At 37.7% G+C, this 22,755-nt stretch overlaps 1 protein-coding gene across 19 annotated transcripts in view; it reads left to right on the plus strand.

The window, feature by feature from the left end:
* NEK11 (NIMA related kinase 11) overlaps nt 1–22,755 on the plus strand; it is a 253,722-nt gene that overhangs the window by 10,466 nt on the left and 220,501 nt on the right. For 14 of the 19 annotated variants that reach the window (XM_049099933.1, XM_049099937.1, XM_049099935.1 and 11 more), the window contains one exon: nt 20,411–20,491. The exons of the other annotated variants lie outside the window; for them this stretch is intronic. In XM_049099933.1, the coding sequence (XP_048955890.1) occupies nt 20,411–20,491 (81 nt within the window). The remainder of the gene's footprint in view (nt 1–20,410; nt 20,492–22,755) is intronic. 19 annotated transcript variants of the gene reach the window in all.

The raw sequence follows: 22,755 nt of genomic DNA on the forward strand, positions 1-22,755 counted from the left end.
TGTTCGACTAAGCTTTAGAATATCTGGTCTAGTGGGAAAGAAGAACTCTAATTTTATCATCATAAGCCGACATAACCATTGTGAAAGGAAAGTCTTGGTTGCTATGAAGTATGATAGACCCATCTAAGCTGGCAGCATAGTGCTGGATGAGGCAAGGCTTCTGAGAATGTATTGTTTGGGCTGAGACCTGAAGGATGATTAAGAACCAGCCAGTGATTTTCTCACTTTATTAGGCATCAGAATTGCCTGGAGGGCTGCTAAAACGCAGATCGCTGGGCTCTACTCCCAGAGTTTCTGATTTAGCAAGTCTGGGTGAGGCCTGTGAATTTGCATCTCTGCCCTCTGTTGCTGCTGGCCTGAAGACTATACTTTGAGGATCACTGAACTAGACAAACGAGTGGGAAGAATAGTTTCACTCAATGTATATATAATTTTGCATCTTCTTTGAAGCACTAAGATATAAGTATTTTCCCATGTTACTAAGTACTCTTAAAAGCATTGTTTTAAATGCTTGCATAATAGTCCATTGTATGGCATTGATAGCAGTTAGTTCCCTTTTATTGAATATGTTGATTCTGGTAAACTCTTTGAAGTAGAAGTAAAAAAACTATTGTACCTTTTAGCATCCTCAGGGATTTAATGTAATGATTGTTCCAACATATCCTTTCTGACAGTGGTATAACCCTGGAAAACTAATGAAGAACCAAGATTCAATCACTGAGAAGTGATGGGCATTCTCTGTCATTCAACTGAAACATATTTGGGCCAGTTCTGAATTATGACCACATTTGCTGACATGCTCAGTTGTAATTAGGGAAAAAAAAGGACTTCATCCATTTTCAAGTTTATTTTAGACACAGAGAGAAATAGAGAAATCAGTTTTCATATTGTAAGGAATGAACTTGAAAAGCCTTCCTTTCTGTATATAAGTTTTCACCGTTTATAAAAAGGGTATTATTTCCTCTTAGTGAATTAATAAATTGATGATAGTAGCCTGACAGTGTCAAAAAATAGTTAAAAATGAGTAGTAGTCCTTACCAGAATGCATAGATTTTTATAATATTTGAGACAAGCTTTCGGTGACTCAGAATGTGACAGTAATTTCTTCTATTTAGTAGCTGGTAGCTTTCACAATGCTAATGCTTATATATTGCACCTACTTATGTATTAGTATAAACACCTATTTATGCATTTCTGTCCGATTTATTTAATCATTTTAACATATCCTTGCTTTCAGTTTTGACTCATTCTAAATAAGACATTAGTAGATTTAATAAATCCAACTTTGAGCCCATTTTATGTACTCTTATTAAAGCTATTATTTTTATCTTATGACCAGGCATTCTCCCCACTGGGTATCTGTGGTGGGAGGACCGGGTATTGAGTAGGCTGAGTTAGTTTAATAGGATTCAATGGTTTATGCAGTGAGGTTATGAAAACAATTTGGAGGAAACTAATGATTTCGTTTTGTCCTGCCAGAAAACAGTTTTCATTGTTGTGATCAAGTCTTGTTCCCTTAAAATCTTCAATCTTTTAAGAGAGATTATAATATGAAAACATATTAAATTTTCTCTTAAAACAGCTCATGTTCTAGAGGATCTTGCGCATCGGTTCCTCTTAGGTAAATATGAGAAGGGTAAATTTGAACTTGGACTTCACTTTGGGCTTTACCAATTCTCTGTCTGTTACAAAATCAAGCCCCTGAGCTTCTGGCCATCTTACAATATTTAGGTTTGGTAGATAAGGAAAAAGAGAATAAAATGCAAGAGTGCACAGTTACCTTGACTTATCTCAATCATGGTAATGAAGTCAACATTTTGGGGTAAATGATTTATGTTTTCCTGAGACTGCTTCATCGTATGTATTAACGTAAAAGGAGTCATGAGCTTTTTATTTGGTTTTTATTATTTACAGATGAGAGATGACTAGTAAAATATTTTAGGATGAGTAGGATGTAGGGAACCCCTCAGTTTCATTTTGGCTTGGGCAGGGGGCCAAAAAAGCCTGCTTTGAAGACTGAATCACCAAGAACCATTTAGAAAGAAGACAACAGCACACGAAAAGCCTTTATTTTTTAATGTTTTTTTCCCCCTCATCACTATTGTTTGAGAGAAAATGGAAGTGAATTATTAAAAATATCACAACTAAAAAAAATCACAACTAGATTGTTGACAGGAAAAGAATATAGGCAAATTACTATTAGATTTTTAGACTGTTTAAATTCCTTACTTATCCTACTCTGTTCTTATGTATTGTTTTGTTGGATTTGTGAGCAGGGAAGCTAATGGTTTTGCCAACATTGAGTAATACCCTAAGAAATAAGGAATATTATTTATTTAAATGTGTGAGATGGGGGGATATCTAAATTATTTTGGTAAATGATAATTTAAAAATGTAATTAGATATGCTGGTCCCTTTACATTGTCATTGTTGACTGCCCCAAATTTTTAAAATATAAGATTTATGTAAGCCTACTCTTTTAACTGTTATTTTGTCTCATTTATTCAATAAGTAAAATATTTTAAGGATGAGTGAATAATATGCAAGAACAAAACTTTGTGTGTGTAATATAGTTCAAGCCCCCCCCATCCCGCCCCAGTCAAAAGTGTACTTTTTTCAGGTAGATGACATGATTCTTAATGGATTCCAGAGGAACCTCAATAACCAAATTCAGGGTTTTAATGGGTAGTATCAGAATATTTTTCAATATTGAATCTCTAACTTTAATTTCCTGGCTCAAAGCAAAGCACCCTTAAGTATAATCTGTAACTAACCTTCTTGTTTTTGGTTCTTTTCAAGCAGGCTTCTTGTGAGACTTTTTTTCTCTAATAGCTTTTGGTGAGTCAAACAGTCCAATACTCTGCCTGACACAGGGCAAGTGGTTTCCCTGTACCCATCACTTACTCCAACAGGATCAGCAGAGGGAGGGATTTTCTTTTGTCAGCTTCTCCCTTTCTGAACTGATCTGATTCCTTTTTTGACACATGCATTGCCTTGTGGGTAGTTTTGGCTAGCACCTACCCTCATGACTATTTTGAACTGGAAATTCGAGTTGTGATATCCACCTTTAAAGAAGTTGGAATGAGATACATCTATAATGTAAACATCAAAGAAATGAGAAGGTGGAAAGCTCTCAGGTTAAAATTAGTTTCTGGGTCACTTTATTACACTTGAGCCAATTTTCCTGGGGAAAAAAGTTGAGTTGCCATGACATCCATTTCTAAATAGTGAATTTAGAGTGATGTGCACGACTTAAAAGTCAACAGGGGGGAAAGGCAACTGTTAGGTCACTATTGGTTCCTTGGCCAGTTATTCGTAAACTTATTTTTTGGAATCTAGTGATTTGTAAATTTATATTTGTATGAGAAATAGACATGGTTGACACAAAGTTCTAAAAGTAGCTTCTGTGCTATGCTAATTGTGTAAATAATTTCATGTAGTATTAAAAATAAGGAGTTAGTATTATATGACATTTATTGCTTTAAAATACCATGAAACTGGGGATCCCTGGGTGGCTCAGCGGTTTCGCGCCTGCCTTTGGCCCAGGGCGCGATCCTGGAGTCCCAGGATCGAGTCCTGTGTCGGGCTCCTGGCATGGAGCCTGCTTCTCCCTCTCCTCTGCCTCTCTCTCTCTCTCTCTCTCTCTAGGTCTATCATAAATAAATAAATAAATAAATAAATAAATAAATACCATGACGCTGACCTGTTCCATACTTTAACAAGAACACAATCCCTTTTTATTTTTCAGCTGTTTTAATGGCCCCTGTTACCTAATACTTATAAGTATGAATGAACAATTATGAAATGTTTGCTATATGCTATAGAATGAACTTGTTACAGCAGTGCTGTTATTTAGTATTTATGTGAAAAACCCACCTAAAGTTTTAGTTATTGAAAAAGCAAACTTTGGGCAGCCCCGGTGGCGCAGCGGTTTAGCGCCGCCTGCAGCCCAGGGCGTGATCCTGGAGACTCTGGATCAAGCCCCCCACGTCAGGCTCTCTGTATGATGCCTGCTTCTTCCTCCGCCTGTGTCTCTGCCTCTCCCTCTCTCTGTCTCTATGAATAAATAAATGAAATATTAAAAAAAAAGCAAACTTTAGAAAATGTGTTTGGAAAACAACCTTGAACTATGATATATGAAAACCTCTAAGAGTGTTAAACTGGCTGATTTTGCAGTTTCTAGTGATAATCATTGTGAAATTTCATAGTTCGAGCTGAATGTTGGTTTTTAATCTTTGGGTTCAGACCAGTCAATATTCTTGGTTTTAGTTCAGAGAAGAATTATAGGCTTTGCTTTTCATGACCTTTATCGAGCAAGTGAGGAAGGAAGTTTAAAGTGTATGTTGATCCTCTAGTCATGTGTTCTAGGTTTCCAAATTTCTAAGAGTAGAACATTTAGAATATTGAAGCTTTGATTACAATGTGTCTGGGTATTATATGCAACTGATGAATCACTAAATTCTACACCTGAAACTTTGGTAATATATATTACCTACTAATGTGTATTACCTTTGGTATATGTTACCTAAATGGAATTTAAATTAAAAAATAATAAAAAGAATGTGTTTGGATGTTAGCTTCCTCAACTTCTCCCATAGACGGTGGGCACTCAGCATTTTCATTAAAGCTTGATTGACATTTCCACTTCCCTTATAAGTTTGAACTTAGAGAAACCCTTAAAAATCTAATTAGGTAGTTACAGTTGTCTTCCCTTGGGGAAAATTTGAGAAAGATTTTTGGTCCAGTAGCTTTTCATTGTCTCACTCCCTTCTCTCCCATTTCATTGGCCTTGCACAAATGCAGATACTGTGGATTTGGGGGCAAGATTAGCCTATCTATTTTTTTACAAAATTTGATTTGCCATTTGTTGATCAGCTGCTTTTATTTTTTTTTAAATTTTTTTAAAAATTTTTATTTATTTATGATAGTCACACACACAGAGAGAGAGAGAGGCAGAGACATAGGCAGAGAGAGAAGCAGGCTCCATGCACCGGGAGCCCGACGTGGGATTCGATCCCGGGTCTCCAGGATCGCGCCCTGGGCCAAAGGCAGGCGCGCTAAACCGCGGCGCCACCCAGGGATCCGGATCAGCTGCTTTTAATTCAATATGTTCTCTCTCTCTTTTTAAATATTCCATTTATTTATTTATGAGAGATACAGAGAGAGAGGCAGAGACACAGGCAGAGGGAGAAGTAAACTCCTGTGGGGAACCCAGTGCAGGACTCCATCCCTGAATCATGGGATCACGCCCTGAGCCAAAGGCAGATGTTCAACCACTGAGCCACCCAGGCATCCCAATTCACGTTTCTTTGAAAGATATTTCTGTACAATGATTATCAGGCTCTAATGAGTAGTTTTATTATTTGTAGAATTGTTTTATAAATGAAAATTAAAGGAAAGATCAATGAAAGATGTGATTTGCAAGGCTACTTAACAATACTTAGAAGTAAAGCATTTAGATATTTGATATGGGTGGGACTTGACACATATCCAACGTTGACTTTTAGTAAGCCTTACCATCTTTGAAGAAGTTGAGTTTTGGGCTCATAAGGGGTGAGTTACATTCAAACGGTTTTAAAAACCGAGAAAAGCAAATAATTTCCTCCAGGTAAAGCTATTTTGGCATTACGTTGCTAGCCTGGCATAACCATAAAAACTCTGTGTGTATTTGTATGTCTGTATGTACATACATACATGTGAAAACTATATGTATACACGCACAAGTGCTTGCGTGTGTGTGTGTGTGTGTGTGTGTGTGTGCGTTTGTAGACATACATTCTTCATTTCAGATTTTCGGTTCAGCACTAGTTTCAGCAGCAAAGATTGTACTCAGCTGATAGCAAATACCCTTCTTTGACGGATGAAGAAGTCAGGGCTCAGTATCTCATAATTACACTTAGACAGACACTAGAGTACCCTGGGGGGATTCCTACTTTATAAAAATTCAGAAGGCATTAATATGGCCCCTTGTTGAAAAGCCCACACCGAGAGGCACTAACTATACCCATGCCACTGCAGCGTGAGGTAATTGTGGGGTGTCCCCTCGGCAGCTGCTGCTGGCTTGTATTATGCCATTAGCTAGACTCACTCCAGGATTCCTTGGAAACTGTGTGCCTGCCTGAATAATTTATTACCCAGTGATCAATTATTCATAACTCATTATTACAACTGAAATAAAACCTAAAACCTAAAGGTGGAATCATTTTGCCACTTATGAATATCCAACAGATCATCAGGAGATTGCAGGAGATTTTGAAGTCCATGCGGTCACCTCTGCCTATTTGTTTCTCTGAAGGGATTCCAGAGAGAACAGCCTTCTGAAACAGAATCAGAATCAATGAAAGCAGTAACAAATGACTCCCTGCTGGTTGTGTTGTATTGGTTCATCTCTTCACACTGTTTATCTTTTTAATTCTGGCTTTATTTACACCAAGAAATAAAATTTTGGTTTAAGAGAAATTCAGAGACATTTATGGCACTTGGGTTAATTAAACCACCCTTAGGAAGTAAAAAAGGATACAAAATTATCTTCATGGTGTAAAATGCAGGTACATGTAATTCATTTTATTGACATTAGTCACATTGCATTCACTTGTTCCATTAGAGTTATAGCTGTGTTGTATTTTATTTATTTCTTGGACCATATCTTTAAATAAATGACACAGGTTTTTTCACATATATAAAAAGCATTTTAATGAAAGTTCTATGAAAGTGTAACCAAAAGAAGCCTAATTGTTTTGTTGTGGTGGTGGTCCAGGACGTATAATGGGAAATATTTTGGTTTAAGCAAGACTGATTATTCCTATTTTTAAAATAACCACCAAGCTTTAAAAAAATGTGTTAAAAATAGTTGGAGAGTTTGAAATTCCACTTATTTTGGGCTGTAAAACAGAGGTTTGCCCTTGGAGTTTGCCTTGCCCTTGAACACTCTGGCATGGAAGAATGGGCAGAAATCTGTGATGCTTCACACTTGGAGTTGCCATGTCAGTTTTGTGGCATTTTCTGCGTGGTCACTTCCAGTAGTATGTTGGTACTGATTTTGAGTGTCAGAGTTCTAACCCCAGCTTAAAGATAAAAGTCCCAAACTGTTAAGCAAGCACTTTCTAGTAGAGGTTCTAGATTTTTTTTTGTGTGTGTGTGTATGTTGATTCTTCAAATGGAATGAAGGCTATCCAACCAAGTTTTATTTTTTAAATTTTTAAAAAATATTTTATTTATTCATGAGAGACATACATACAGAGAAAAGCAGAGACACAGGCAGAGGGAGAAGCAGGCTCCATGCAGGAAACCTGATGTGGACTCGATCCCGGGACTCAGAGATCACGCCCTGAGCCAACGGCAGACGCTCAACCGCTGAGCCACCCAGGCATCCGTGTTCAAGCAAGTTTTAAATGGGCTGAACCCATGCTTTTCACACTGAACTACATATATGATGTCCCAGATGATCCATCAAACAGGAATTTAAATATGGATTTAGTTTTACTATTCTAAAAATATATGGATACTTAAAAATAATTTTAGGTCAGATGTGAATATGTCACAATGTAAAAAATTTATATGACTTTTAAATGTTTAATAAAATTTTAATAGGTTATACACATTCATATGGCTCAGAAGATATAAAAAGATGTACTGTTTAAAGTTTCATCCCTGTCTTACTTTTTCTGAGTTCCCATTCTCTCCCCCAGAAGATAACCACTGTTAATAATTTCCTATGGATTTTTCTGGAATTGCCATATGCATATATAAGCAACTCTAGAATTCTTATTTTTGCTCCTTTCTGATAAAAACTCACATTTTACACAGTTCTGTTTCGTGCTTTTTTCATATGCCAAAATATCTTGGAGCTTTTCCCATGTTAGTATTAGAGAATGTTCCCATTCTTTGTTTTAACAGTTGTATAGTATATTCCACTATATGGCTATACTATTATTTATTTACCTTCCTGTTGACGTACATTTGGGATGTTTTTAATCTTTTGTTGTTAAAAACACTGTTGCAGTGAATAATCCTGAACATTTGTCATTTCACAAACATGGCACTATATCTTGCAGGAATTTTAAAACAAAGCATGAGATTTCAGAGACCTGTCCTGCCTTTGGCAATCCCATTTCAGGGGTCTGAATTTATCCTTCTTTGCTGTTAGAGATGTTTTGCTGGAAAAGCTTGCGAAGCACCCCTGGAAACCTGCTATTGAGGCCGAGTGGTGGGATGATTTTTCATTTTCTGAAATAACTTCTGTGAAGTGATAGTGACAACGTTACTTTGCCATCCTGTGTCTCCTGGAGGTTATGTAAGAAAATATGTGTAAATTTGATGGCATATTATTTATAGGCAAACATCATGTTGTAAAATCAGCCAATTTGGTTGTAGGCGTTTGATACAATGAAACATTTTATAGCTATGAAGCACCAGACACTGGTACTTTTGAAAATGTTAATAAGGTGTTCTGTGTAAAAAGGAGTTCCACGATTATGCAAGTTTAGAAAACATTTGGTTCCACAGAGTTGAACCAGTTTTGTTTAGATTTTTTGTTTGTTTTTACTGAGGGACTCTTTTACTGAGGGACTTAAATCTGCTGGGGTAAATTGTGAATCTTCAAGAGCTTTTCCCAAGCTTGTTTAACCACTGAACTCCCTATTTTTCTAGCTATTCTTACTAACACTAGTATAGCGAGGAGCCCAACTTAGGAAATACTACCCAAATTGGACACCATGGCTACATGCTGAAATTAGTGGTCGTAAGCATATGTAGTATTTAAATTTACAAAAGATTTAGTAAAGGGAATCAGAAGGGAAGTCACTATTTTGAAACTGATTGTCATGAACAGCAGATGGTGGTAATGTAACATGCAAACCAACTATTAATACACGGCAGTATTTCCCATAGGGACCATAATGTCATCTTCATTTAATTACAATCTTCCAATATTTTAATTTCACTGGTTAAATGAATAAGAGGCTAAAAATAGATCACTAATATACTTTTAATTTCTTCCTTTAATTTCTTTCTAGGAAAAGCACAAGTTGGCTGAGAAATAAATTTGGGGAAATCTTTATTTCCTCAGACCATTTTAACTGGCATGATTTGGTTTTTCTTATTATCTTCACATTACATGAACATTCCTACTTTATGGATACCATAAGGATGTATGTGTGTTCTGTCTCAAAAGAAAAAGTCATAAATTTAGCCAAACTTAATTCTACTGTCCATGAGAATGGCAAAGAGCGGTTTCACTCAACGAGCATTTAGTTAATAGCTGCCTAAGAGATGAAGCAGCTACCATCATTTTCCTCCAGAGAATGACATTTGGATTGAAAGTAGGATGTGAACTCACCTCTGTTAGAAAGGCCATGAGGTGAGAAGGATTAGGGTCTCTTAGAGGTTGAGAGAGATATGGGTCACTTCCATTCTTCTGAGGTCTATTAAATATAAAATGGTGTAAAACGGGGCAACAAAAAATGGGGTATGTTTTAAACGTAAATTTAACACCAAAAAATTTAATATGCAAAAATACAATGCATTGTGACTATGTTTCTCACAGGATAATTACAGAATATAAATTTTATTTATAGTGTATTACGGTTGGGGCGGCCCAGAAATAGGAAATACATTTAAAGCTGTATGGGGAACATTTTTCCCAACTGTCTATGCAACAGAGAATTTAATCTGGCTTGGAGCTCTTGTCAACAGTCAACATTTGAAGCACTTCATGAATCTGCAGCACTGAACAAAAGGCCATTTTGGCCACTTATCAGGGAGAAGCCCTGTTGCAAAAGATAAACCTAGAGGAGTTACTCTTTCAGTGAAAGACATCTGGGCCTACTTGATAGACATGGAATTGCTGAAAATGGCCCAGAGAGAGCCTTTATTATTTAGATTGATGACTGTCCCCTAATATGTGAAACCACTGTTTGAAATGACCCATCAGAGGTACACTTGGGCAGCATTGCACCCTATCCCTGCCACCTCCTTGCTCCAAGCTAGTTAAACTTGCCTTATTTCTACTGTAGCAGAAAGACTAGCTTCAGGTAAAGGTGATATCTTAATAAACGGGCCAGGCCATGTCACCCCTGGGAGATAGAGCCATGACATCTTGCTGTTCCCTGGGTGGTGAAGGATCACTTTTTCTTTTTTTTTTTTATTTGAAGATCTATCACTCCAGACCCTGCAAAAAAAGGGGGGGGGGGCTAGTTTATATCAGCCAAGTACTTATTGCAACAGAATCATTCAGTCAGTAACAATTAGGAAGTGGTCTTTACCTTAAGTAACCTACAGTGTGAACACCTTCATTCAGCCTTTAGTCAATGGGTAGATTGCTAACAATATCAGGTGCTGTCCTAGGCGTGGAATATAGCAGCAAACACAACCAAATCATGTTCTTAGGGAGGGGATATTCTGGTGGGCCTGTGAAGAGAGACGATGAATAAAATCATATGCTAACATGTGATTCAGTGCTATGGAAAAAATAAAAAGGGAAAGAGGATAGGGAGAGTGGGTGTGTGTCTATCTGATAAATACTAGTAGATAGTTTGTATTGTTTGGTGTTAAGATGATAGTAAATAGTAACTGACAAAAACATCCAAGACAAAAGATCATTGGAAGGAATTTTGTAGCAAAACCTATCACTAATACTTCTGTTTTTCCAGCAGCAGGACACAAACTTTTTCCATATGCTTATGTTTCTGTGTCTGGGCAGTAGTGCACAGAGACCAAGTATGCTTTGTGTTATTCAGTTCCTTTTCCTGCAGAGTTGGAGCCATTTTATAGGGGAATAAGGATGACTGTGTGTTGAGAGAAGTGGTGCTCAAGTTTTCTTCTGACGCCATGGAAGTGGGATGGGGAGATCTGGGGGACAAGAGGGGACAGCTGTCCCTGTTCCTGTTCCTGCCCTTGAAGACAGAGTCTCCCTAGATATGGCAGGAGTTAGGAATTTTCAGAGGGTCATTCAGTTTTCCAGGCTTCAAATTTATTCGATGCCTGAAAAGTTTTTGTTTCTACTTCAGTAGCCAGCTCACTTAGTGTGTTTTTCCCTGGCCAAGGTCAGTGATATGGAGGCCCTCAGGAAATTCCTCCAGGTGGGGCCTGAAGGTCTTCAGACACCCTCACTAATGGTTTCTTTTGGGGAGCAGATGGATCTAATGTGCAGTGACTGCTGTTTATTATTCTTGTTACCCAGAGATATGGGTGCCCCCTCTCTTGAAATATGGGCTTTGTGTTGCAGTGAGGGAAAATGTACAGTGTTTGAAACTCCCTAGTGTGAAGCCCCTCTTGATCAGAAATGATGGCAGTGTGCTATGTAAAGTTCTGGTAGAGGTAGAGAGAAGCTTGCTGTTATACATCCAGATGTAGAGCTGAGTCATCAAGGGCTCCTAGTTTCTTTCTTGAGAAAAGATAACAAAGAGGGTCAGAACAGATGCCCTCTGCAGAAGCAGCCACCCTCTCCTGTCCTTGGTCCCCCATTTGAGAGAAAGCAAAACCAGCCCCGGGTTAGGGCCATTCAGACAAGAATCTGCTCTTCAGAGGTCTGAAAGCTGTTGATATAATATCTAGCTATTGTTTATCATTGTATTTTATGTAAATAAAACCCATTGTCTCATCACCATCTCTTGAGGTCTCGAAATTTCCATCTCAGCTCCCTTAAATAACTTCTACTCTAATATTGACAAGAGACGGAAGTCACCCCTAACTTGAGATCCTAAGACAGTTGTACTTTTTACCCCGTGATCCTCACAGACACGTCTGTTTGGGTGACAGGAGCTGTCCCAGGGCACAGCTGAGATGTTGCAGAGGTGCTTAGCTCAAATCTAAGGTGTGCTAGAAAACTGAGACCGAATGTGAGATTTCTTGGATCTTCACTAAGGATTTAACCATTACATTTTAAAAACGCATTCTCATTGTTTAAAGATGAAGTTTTAAATTTTAATTTGTCTGAATTTTCTATGAGAATAAAACTGATCAAAGTTGATCCAGGAAATCCCAGAAATTTGTCTTTTTATATTGTTTCTCATTAATAATAGTATTAAAAAGAAAAAGTACTTCAACAGCATTGCTTTGTTTGATTGTTCAGTAGTTCTATAAGGATGACTCAATTGAAATGGCTTTTAAAAAAATTCTAGATAAACTACAAGGTATTACTAATCTCTAGTTCAGGAGAACCTTTAATTGACAGTGAAGATGTATTTTCAGTGTATTTTAAGAAGCATTATTTTTCTTGGTTCCTATGAAAATGTATTTTAGTTCATTGAAACTACCATGAGTTGCTTCAGTTCTATTTCAGAGTAGTTTTCCTGGAGCTGGAGTTTCAAATACAAGAGGAAATTTTATTTTATACATTAATTTTGTTTCTTACATACATTCTTAAAGAGGGTAAAACCATTATGACTTAATAGTTGTTATTTCCCTGACATAAATTAGAATTATAGAAGTGTAATCCACAAGAAATAAACCTGATTTTAAGATGTAATAAAAATCCTATTAGAGAGTCTTATCACTCACTGAAGCTCTGTCAGTGTGCATTTAATTTTTCCATATAGTCCTTTCAGGAACTGAACCAAATTAAGATCTGTCCACATGATGTGAGGTATATGTGTCAAATAGCACTTTTATCAAAGTAGGCATATAGTTAATTCCCATCTGGTTGGCTTTTTCTATTGACTCTAGAGTTAATTTTTAAGTGGCCTCACTGGTGTTTGATTGCTCTGACCACCTGATTTGCTTCAACAGAAAAGATGTTTCAGTTCCCTTTAATGTTCCTATGGCCTCTTCTTCCTCTGTAATCATCCCTTCCATATTAAGAATATATATGGCAGTGATAGACACATAGAGGATTGGCAGGCTTCCCTTGCTTTACCAAATATGTAAAAGTAAAATTGACCTGATGACCAAGAAGGAGATTGGTTAGTTTAGCAAGAGTTGACTGTAAATAGTGTTTATGCTTGAATAAGAGGCAGGACTGGCTACATAATTTGTGGGGCCTAGTACAGAATGAAAATACAGTCCCCTTTGTTAAAAATTAATAAGAATTTCAAGCCAATGACAGCAGAATATTAAACCAAGCACTGGCCCTTCTAATCATTGGTAGCAATCTTACTTCTAGATGTACACCCAAAGGAAAACATGTCAACACAAAACCTTGTACACAAGTACTTAGCAGTATTATTCATTGTAGCCAAAAGTGTGTGTGTGTGTGTGTGTGTGTGAGTAAATATCTGTATCTCTATACAATGGAATATATTTTGGCCATGAAAAGGCCAACATGGATGAACCTTGAAAACATTCTAAGTGAAAGAAGCCAGTCACAAAAGAACACATATTCACATATTGTATGATCCATTTATATAAAATATCCAGAATAGGCAAATCCACAAAGACAGAAATCACAGGTTAGTGATTGCCAACAACAGTGGGCTGTAGGAATGGGGAGTGACTGCTAATGGGTAAGAAGTTTCTTTGGGGATTATATTATTTTTCTAGGACTGCCATTACATAAAACCACAGACTGTGTTGCTTAAACAATAGAAATGTGTTCTCTTTCAGTTCTGGAGGCTGGAAGTCCAAGATCAAGGTTTCCTCAGAGATCCCTGTCTTTGGCTTGTAGCTGGATACCTTCTTGCTCTGCTTCACATGGCCTTTCTGTCGTATGTGCGTGCTCCTGCGTGAGCCCGTAGTGTATTTCTCTTATAAAGACACCAGTCATACTGGACTAGGGCCCCATCCTAATGGCCTCAGCTTAACTTTATCATCCCTTTAAGGACTTTCTTTCCAAATAACTAATTATATTCTGAAGTGTTGAGAGTTGAGACTTCAACATATAAATATGGAGGGCAGGGAACAAAAAATTTAGTCCATAAAAAGATGATGATGAAAATGTTCTAAACTGAGATGGTGGTGATGATTGCAAACCTATGGGAGTATACTACTAAAAACCACTGAATTGTACACTTTAAAAGTGAATTTTATTGTGGATAAATTATATCTCAATAAAGCTGCTATGTAGAAAAAATAAAAACAAATTGTACATGGCTCTTGCTTTCGAAGAGTTTACAGACTAATGTCAACAAGGATGCAAAGAGGCACTTTCAACCCCTTGCAGATTAGATGGAGATACACTTATCCCACTTTTATGGAATGGAGAAAACATTGTAGAAGACAGAGCATAGGGGCCAAATCTCACAGGATGAATATGAATCTGGTAGACAGAGGCAGCGAAATAAAATGAGTGAAGGCATGAAACCCTGGCATGTACATGAACTGTGTGACATTGTTATCTAGTCCCTTCTTAGTCTAATCTGCTCTCAATGTTATCAATGTCTTAACTACTAGATAGAGGTTCAATTAATAATGAAATAGCGTCTTGGCTTTAAGTCAGACTCTTCTGCATTCATATCTTTTTTAAAGATTATTTATTTATTTGGGAGAGGGAGTGAGAGAGGGCGTGAGCAGATGGGAGGGGCAGAGAGAGACGAAGAAGCAGGCTCCCCACTGAGCAGGGAGCTCAATGTGGGGCTCAATCCCAGGACCCTGAGACCACAACCTGAGCCAAAGACAGATGCCCCTCCACTTACTTTGGATAATTACTTAAATTATCAGTCTATACTATATGGTTAAAAATATTAAATATAAATATTAACACAGCATTTTTATAAGTTATTGCTCAAAATATATTAGCTCTGCCCTTCTCATTTCTCTGTTCCTTGGGTAACCTGTGGTTTGAGCACCCCCTAAACATCTTAATCATCGTTCCTTGGGCTGACTTGGGTGACAATATTCCTTTTGAAATAAATTTTCCAGGCCTGATGGAACCAAGTATATTGATACTACAACTTTTCATACATTTCATGATCAGCTTGGAATCTCAGGATCTCTTAGCAATCACATCATATTGTCTCATATTGAATCTTGAGGTCAGCTATTCTCCTCCCGACAGAATGGTCAGCCATTCTAATCTTAAGCCAGGTTTCACTCGTCTTAGATTTGGAAATTTAATTTCCCCACCTGTAACTATGGAACTTAAGGTTTAGTCTTGCAAAATTTAACTTAGATGGTTTTAGCTCACATTTCAGCTTCTTCAATTACTTTGAAAAATTGACTGTCTGTGTCTATTGATTATGCTCCCTGGCTTTGTGACTTCCACAAACTTGGCAAATATATCTTTTTGGATCTTCATCCAAGCTATTAATAAAATGTTGGTGAAGATATTGTTAGGGATGGATCCTGATAGCATTATAAGAGGGAACATCTGCAAAGTGGCCTGAGACCCAAGACTCCAGCATGATTAGTCTGCTTGTTCAACCGGCCATGAATCCACATGAAGATTCCTTATCTCCCATATTAAAAGGATATCACAACACTCTTCTCGTTGACATCTGTTAACATGACTTCATCAGATGGGCTGAAATCATGATATACCATGACTGATTGCTTCTCTCTCATCAACCAATCAAATAACCCTCTCGCAAAAATAAATTAGGTTAATTTAATGTGGCTTATTTTCCATAACCCATGTGAGTCCCTGCTGGCTGCTGCTTCATGTTCTAAATGCTCACAAGCCATCTGTTTAATCATCAATTCTTCAACTTTGCCAGAGATTCATGTCAGTCTTCATGGTCTACAATTCCTGAAATATTCTTGTCATGAAAATTGGAACATGTACTTTGCAGAGGTTGGGGTACAGGAGGGCACCTCTCCCTTTTTTCCTGGTTATTCAGGTTATCAACCGTGGTGCAGAGAATATATCTTTGAGTTGTGTTCTCAGTTGTAGTTCATTTGGGTCTGACTTTGTAAATTCAGAAGGTGGGATCCTATAGTGGGGATGTGCCCAGGATTTAGAAGTGGGGTCTCAGTTTCATTATTACTGGGTGTGGTTTGCCACTTAATTGACTTCATGTCTTTAAATGAAGGTCTTAACCTCTCTATATCTTAGTTTCTTCATTTCAAAAGTGAGGATTATAATAGTATCAATACAGGGGGCCAAATAATTGGTTCTTATATGGCACTTGATATCATCATAATTAACACCAGTATCACTATTTTAGTAGTTTGATGTTTTCTTATTATTATCTCATATCTTGGCTGGTGGTTCTCTTTTTAGGATACTTATTTCATCCTTTGAAGGTACATGCTGCTTTCTTATAACTTCTAATTATTTGTCTTCCCTCTCACTGGATTGCAAACCCCTCAAAGGCAGAGCTATGCCTTGGACAAGTAGAGTATCTTGCACAGTGCAGGTGCTTTATACACATATACCAAATATAGAAACTGGAATTAAGGTATGAGTTGAGAAGCTTTTCTTAAATTAGACATAAAACTACATTATTCCATATGTAAGTTGGAATTCTGTTTCTGAGTTAGTTCTATTTAAAAGAATCGTTGATATCCTCCTTGGGGACACCTCCACTGCTATGTGTCTAAAATGAAAACTGGCTTATGTCACAAAGGATCAGGAGATTGAAATACCCTCTTGTGTGGGCAAGATTTGCATCTATGACATCACCATCCATATCAGCAACAATAGTAATAGTAATAGTAGTCATCATACTTTCTAGGAAGTTTGGAATTAAATTTGAAATTCAACTCTAACAACAATTTTTGGTCAGTATATCTATTTCTTAGTTCTACCTCCTCTTGCTTGTCTCAGTTTTCTATTTTATTATGTAAGTTATGTCCAATTCTTTGTGGAATGAGGCTGAGTATAAATACATTAAAGTAATAGATCATGTAACAAGATACATTCAAAGGGCCAGTGGACAGCTGTACCTTATCACTAGCGGGAACACAAGAGAAAACCAGTGCAAACTGCAGCTTTAGAATGTGGGCCAAAAATGTAGGAGATTTTGCTAACAATGTTTTAAAACTGGCTTTTGGCCTTTGGGGATCATCTTGGTGTTGGCTATGGTATATTCTCTGGAGGGTGTGTAGTCAAGTCTCTCAGCCTCTCTGTGTTCCAATGTCCTTATCTGTAAAGTGAGGGGTCCGGACCAGCAGCAGTCTCCAAACCTTTGTTGTCCAATGAGGTGGGAGGGGAATCATGCATCATGGGGTGGGAGGGGAACATGTATCCTCTCATTTTTGCTGCTCTTCAAACCCACCCTATCCCCAAGCCTCTAGAGAACTCTGTGGCTCTTCAACACTCAACCCTGACAGTCTTCTGGACTCCTACCAACTCTAAACCTTAGTACTCAAATTATGCTCCCTGGACAGGCAACATAGAGAGCATCACCTGGGACCTTGTTAGCAATGTGCAGTCTCAGGCCTACCCTAGACCTGTATTGGAACAGATTCCCTGGTGATTTGTATGCATGGTAAAATGTGAGAAGCATGACTCTAGGATCTTGTGTCCCTTGGAGGCTTCTTCAGATATCACACTTTATGAATCTAACAGATTTTTCTTTCATCGTGTGAACTTAACACTTGGATTTATCCTTAAATAAATTCTAGAGATTCAGAGTCTCTAGAAATGGTGCTGGTGGAAAACTATGCCTAAGACTGTTTCTAGCTCTGTGCTCTGACCTGAGGAGGTGGTCTCCTGTGCGGAGTTCCTGTGGACTCCTTTAGCAGGTGGGACAAACTCTGCACAGCCATCTCCGGGAGATGCAGCAAGCACAAAAGTTCTGAAGCACTTTATTTAGCCAGGCTCCCGTCCACCCTCTTGACTTGGAAATATGAAGACTTGTATAACCAGAGCCAGGCTAACCATGTGTCCCCATCTCTTCTTACACACAGTCACCTGTGACTTTTTTGTTCATTGCAAATCAATGACTACATCCATGAGCTGTCATTCAGGGAAACCAGATCCTTCCTAGTAGTGGATTCTAATTTGGGCTCTGTTGGTAGATTAAGCCTTGGCTTTCTGGTGCATAAAAACAGATTTTTTTTTTTTTTACATAGACACTACTCAGCAAAAATGTAAGACCTAGAATCAGTTGCTTATGCTTGCTAATGGCAGTATGCTAATACAGAGCTTCATTTTCCTCCCTTTCCATCTTAAATATAGTAATCTGCTTTATGCTAGCTATAGTTAGAGTTTTAACTTAAGTCCATATATTACGATTACCATGATGATGAAATGGATACTGAAATTTAGAAATACAGACTTTTTGCAATTTTGGCTGTCTCAGTGTTAACTTGCAGCCAACTAGCACCTGCTATAAATAAAATTAGGGGACTTTATTTCACTAAAATCCTAGATTACTTTTTCATTTTATTCTTGGAGCACCAACTTTCTTCTTGCCTTGATCATAATTTAATTTTATTTTATACAGGGTTTATCCTATGTTGGTTTTACCCAGTCAAGAAAATGGAGCTAATCAGTTTTTGTTGCCTTTTAAAATTCAGTTTGTTGCTGTATCTTGATTTCATGGTAGACTTGGCATTACATCTGATCATCTCATTGAAATCCACAATTCTAGTATTTTTCTGTCATGTTCAAAATAAAAACCTGACATGAAAAATGCATTAGAATATTGCATTTTGAATATTAACCTAAGATTAATTGTAAATTTGGAGCATATAACAACCATAACAAAAGCTAACCTGATTATCTATGGTAAATGATTCCTTCACATCCTTGCTGACATTGTCATGCTCCTTAATTTCGTTGCTGACGATAAACAGAATCTTTCCTCTAAGCTCAGTACTTAGTGTACTAAATGTGATACAGTGAATGGGTAATTATTGGATAGCCTTATGTTACCAGTATTTATTTTTGTTTTTAGAGCATATTGCTACTCCATCTTTTAACAATTTTGAATCAAGTGATATTGTGCAATTGAACTTTTTGAAAACTGGCTCCCTCGCACAAACAAATTACCCCATAGGGCCTCAAAAATGTAGATTTCACCACTTTTCTAGGAAAGGTAAGTTTTGAAAAACACTGTCTGACTCTTCTGCATGATCTCATCCCATCTCAGTCCAAATCTGGGGTTCTGTAAGTGGCAGAGACTCCCAACTATTGGTAAGATTGTCTATAACATTCAAATGACAATTAATGAAAAACAGACGTAACCTTATTAGGTATCTCATCAAGAGCAAGACCATTACTCCAGTCACTATGAAGAGGCTCTTGGGTTTTGTTTTTCCCTTTTTCTCTAGCGCTAAGGAGGGGAATAAAAGAGTAGGTAACAGGAGTTCTTGTTCTTTGACAAATGGTTTGAGGAATGAAAAAGTTGTAGACTGTCTTAATAGTAGATACTGAAGATTTTCATAATGAAGCAAGAGAGGGGAAGCTGTTAAATTTGAAGACAAAAGTTGGTTCTTTGAAATTGGTAGTCTTTCCTCTTTCAAGAGGTAAATGTGGTCTGTTGTAATATGCTATATAATCTTGGATAAATACTTCTCAAATCCTTAATAGGTTGAGGTGCTTTAATTGGTCTGCTCTGGGAAGTCCTTGTCTAGCTTTAAAATTCTATACGTACACAAAACCCATTCCAAAATTGGGAAAGAAATTGAATAAGGGGACAGGATATGGAAAACTGGGTAGCTTTGTGCTTCTCTTGAGCCAGGTCATCGCAGCAGGTGTTATCATTTCTGAGATAATGTGAAATATCTGTGCAAAATTATTTTCCAGGTTGCCATTTTTCTTTGTCAATACTAATGTTATGATCAGCTTCCTTAAGTAAGTCAGCTTCCAGATAAGGGCTGTTAAGCAAATATGCTAGGAAGCAGACTTTTATAAACTTCCACTTTCTGACTGATGCCCAGTATACAAACAGATATATCTCCATACAGGGCAAAATCATGTATAGGAGATGTGATCCCCATTACCTTTGCAACAGTACTTCATGTGTTGTTGATTTTGATACTAGTCAAACATTTATGGAACATCCACTATGTGTCAAGAATTGTGCTAGACACTGGGGATACAGAAATGAATGAACTCTAATTGTTCTCAGTCTGGGAGTGGAGATGAACAGAAAGGCATAAAAGTACATAATTGTGAAAGTTACACTTTTGATGGTGGAGGTAATGAGCAAGCTGAACTTTGAAGGGTGAGTAGTATGCAAGCTTAGTCCCATTCAAACACATTAGCCACTGCCAGGTGCTGGGAGTTCTATGGTGAATAAAGTGTGACCCTGACCCTTAAGGTGCCTGCAGTCCAGTAAGAGAGCTTATATGAGAATAGATGTTGTCACAGGATGCAGTGAAAGGTTAGAGGAAAGACCCCTAACTTAGCCTTGGAGAGGTCTAGAAAGACTTTCAGATAAGTGTCTCATAAATGTCATCAATATGAATATGTGTCATCTATAGTTCTTGGAACTTTGTTTTCCTTCTTTTGACAATTGTAATGATCAACCTTGTGCTTCTAACACCTAATGACTTCATTCTTAATTTCTTAAGTTGGAGGCTTCGGACTGTGTAAAACAAAGTAATTCCTTATATTAATAATTTTTTCTCTCATTTGTATCTCTAGGGAATTATGGAAAAAAGCATACATATTACTATGTATGGAAGTATGTTTTCATAATTTGGTGGGAGAAGAAAGAGAGAGGAGGCCAGAAATTTTAGGAATTTTTTTTTTGTCTTTCTCACTTCAGTGATTGATATATTTTGTGGGTTTTTTTGCTTAATTATTCATGCTCTTTACTTCATTCTTTCCCTTCTTTCTCCTCATTTTAGATTGCTCCTATTTGCTCTATTAGCTCCTATATCTCTACCCAAGGGAAAGAAGAGAACACTGATGAAATGTTAATCATTTTGAATCCTGGTACTTTTCAATAACTCCTAAAAATTTTGACATTTGGGAATTTTGAATTAATGACAAAATTACATTTTCAGATTATTTAAACAAATGCCATGTTGTCGGGGCAGACTCCCTATGGGGAGCTTCATGTGGGACTCCATCCCAGGACCCCAGAAATCACAACCTGAGCCAAAGGCAGATGCTCAAAACTGAGCCACCCAGGTGCCGCTGTCCTCCTCTTCACAGCATATGATGGTGGAGGTGTGGGGAGATGGGTAGACAGTCATTAGTGTCTCTTAAAATAATCAAACCATAATATTCAATGACTTGGCTCATCTGTATAAATAAGAAAAATAGAATGGCCTGACCACTTGTATTGAGGTATAGGGGAGAAGGAAAAGGGAGAAGAGGAACCATAACTGGCTTTGAGAGGGGGAAATTGAATCTAGTATTAGAATTGAACCTAATACACCCCTGGTTGTTGGGCAGCCCCGGTGGCTCAGCGGTTTAGCGCCACCTTCAGCCCAAGGTGTGATCCTGGAGACCCAGGATTGAGTCCCACGTTGGGCTCCCTGTATGGAGTCTGCTTCTCCCTCTGCCGGTGTCTCTGCCTTTCTCTGTGTGTCTCATGAATAAATAAAAAAAGAAAAATCTTTAAAAAATAAAAATACGTCCCTGGTTGTAAGGAGTACTTTTGGAGTCTATAGAAAGAAGCTCCAGAAAGCTGTCCACCAAGAAGGGAATCCACTCATTTTTTTATTAAAATGAGACTAAAGGGTGATTTGTTCTCAATGAAGTTTTTCGTGAGACATTCTCAGCAGCTTTTTTTTTTTTTTTTTTAATTTATTTTTTTATTGGTGTTCAATTTACTAACATACAGAATAACACCCAGTGCCCGTCACCCATTCACTCCCACCCCCCGCCCTCCTCCCCTTCTACCACCCCTAGTTCGTTTCCCAGAGTTAGCAGTCTTTACGTTCTGTCTCCCTTTCTGATATTTCCCACACATTTCTTCTCCCTTCCCTTATTTTCCCTTTCACTATTATTTATATTCCCCAAATGAATGAGAACATATAATGTTTGTCCTTCTCTGACTGACTTACTTCACTCAGCATAATACCCTCCAGTTCCATCCACGTTGAAGCAAATGGTAGGTATTTGTCATTTCTAATAGCTGAGTAATATTCCATTGTATACATAAACCACATCTTCTTTATCCATTCATCTTTCGTTGGACACCGAGGCTCCTTCCACAGTTTGGCTATTGTGGCCATTGCTGCTAGAAACATCGGGGTGCAGGTGTCCCGGCGTTTCATTGCATTTGTATCTTTGGGGTAAATCCCCAACAGTGCAATTGCTGGGTCGTAGGGCAGGTATATTTTTAACTGTTTGAGGAACCTCCACACAGTTTTCCAGAGTGGCTGCACCAGTTCACATTCCCACCAACAGTGTAAGAGGGTTCCCTTTTCTCCGCATCCTCTCCAACATTTGTTGTTTCCTGCCTTGTTAATTTTCCCCATTCTCACTGGTGTGAGGTGGTATCTCATTGTAGTTTTCATTTGTATTTCCCTGATGGCAAGTGATGCAGAGCATTTTCTCATATGCATGTTGGCCATGTCTATGTCTTCCTCTGTGAGATTTCTGTTCATGTCTTTTGCCCATTTCATGATTGGATTGTTTGTTTCTTTGGTGTTGAGTTTAATAAGTTCTTTATAGATCTTGGAAACTAGCCCTTTATCTGATATGTCATTTGCAAATATCTTCTCCCATTCTGTAGGTTGTCTTTGAGTTTTGTTGACTGTATCCTTTGCTGTGCAAAAGCTTCTTATCTTGATGAAGTCCCAATAGTTCATTTTTGCTTTTGTTTCTTTTGCCTTCGTGGATGTATCTTGCAAGAAGTTACTGTGGCCGAGTTCAAAAAGGGTGTTGCCTGTGTTCTTCTCTAGGATTTTGATGGAATCTTGTCTCACATTTAGATCTTTCATCCATTTTGAGTTTATCTTTGTGTATGGTGAAAGAGAGTGGTCTAGTTTCATTCTTCTGCATGTGGATGTCCAATTTTCCCAGCACCATTT

Source organism: Canis lupus, chromosome 23 (genome assembly GCF_003254725.2).
Source record: "Canis lupus dingo isolate Sandy chromosome 23, ASM325472v2, whole genome shotgun sequence".
NCBI lineage: Eukaryota > Metazoa > Chordata > Mammalia > Carnivora > Canidae > Canis > Canis lupus.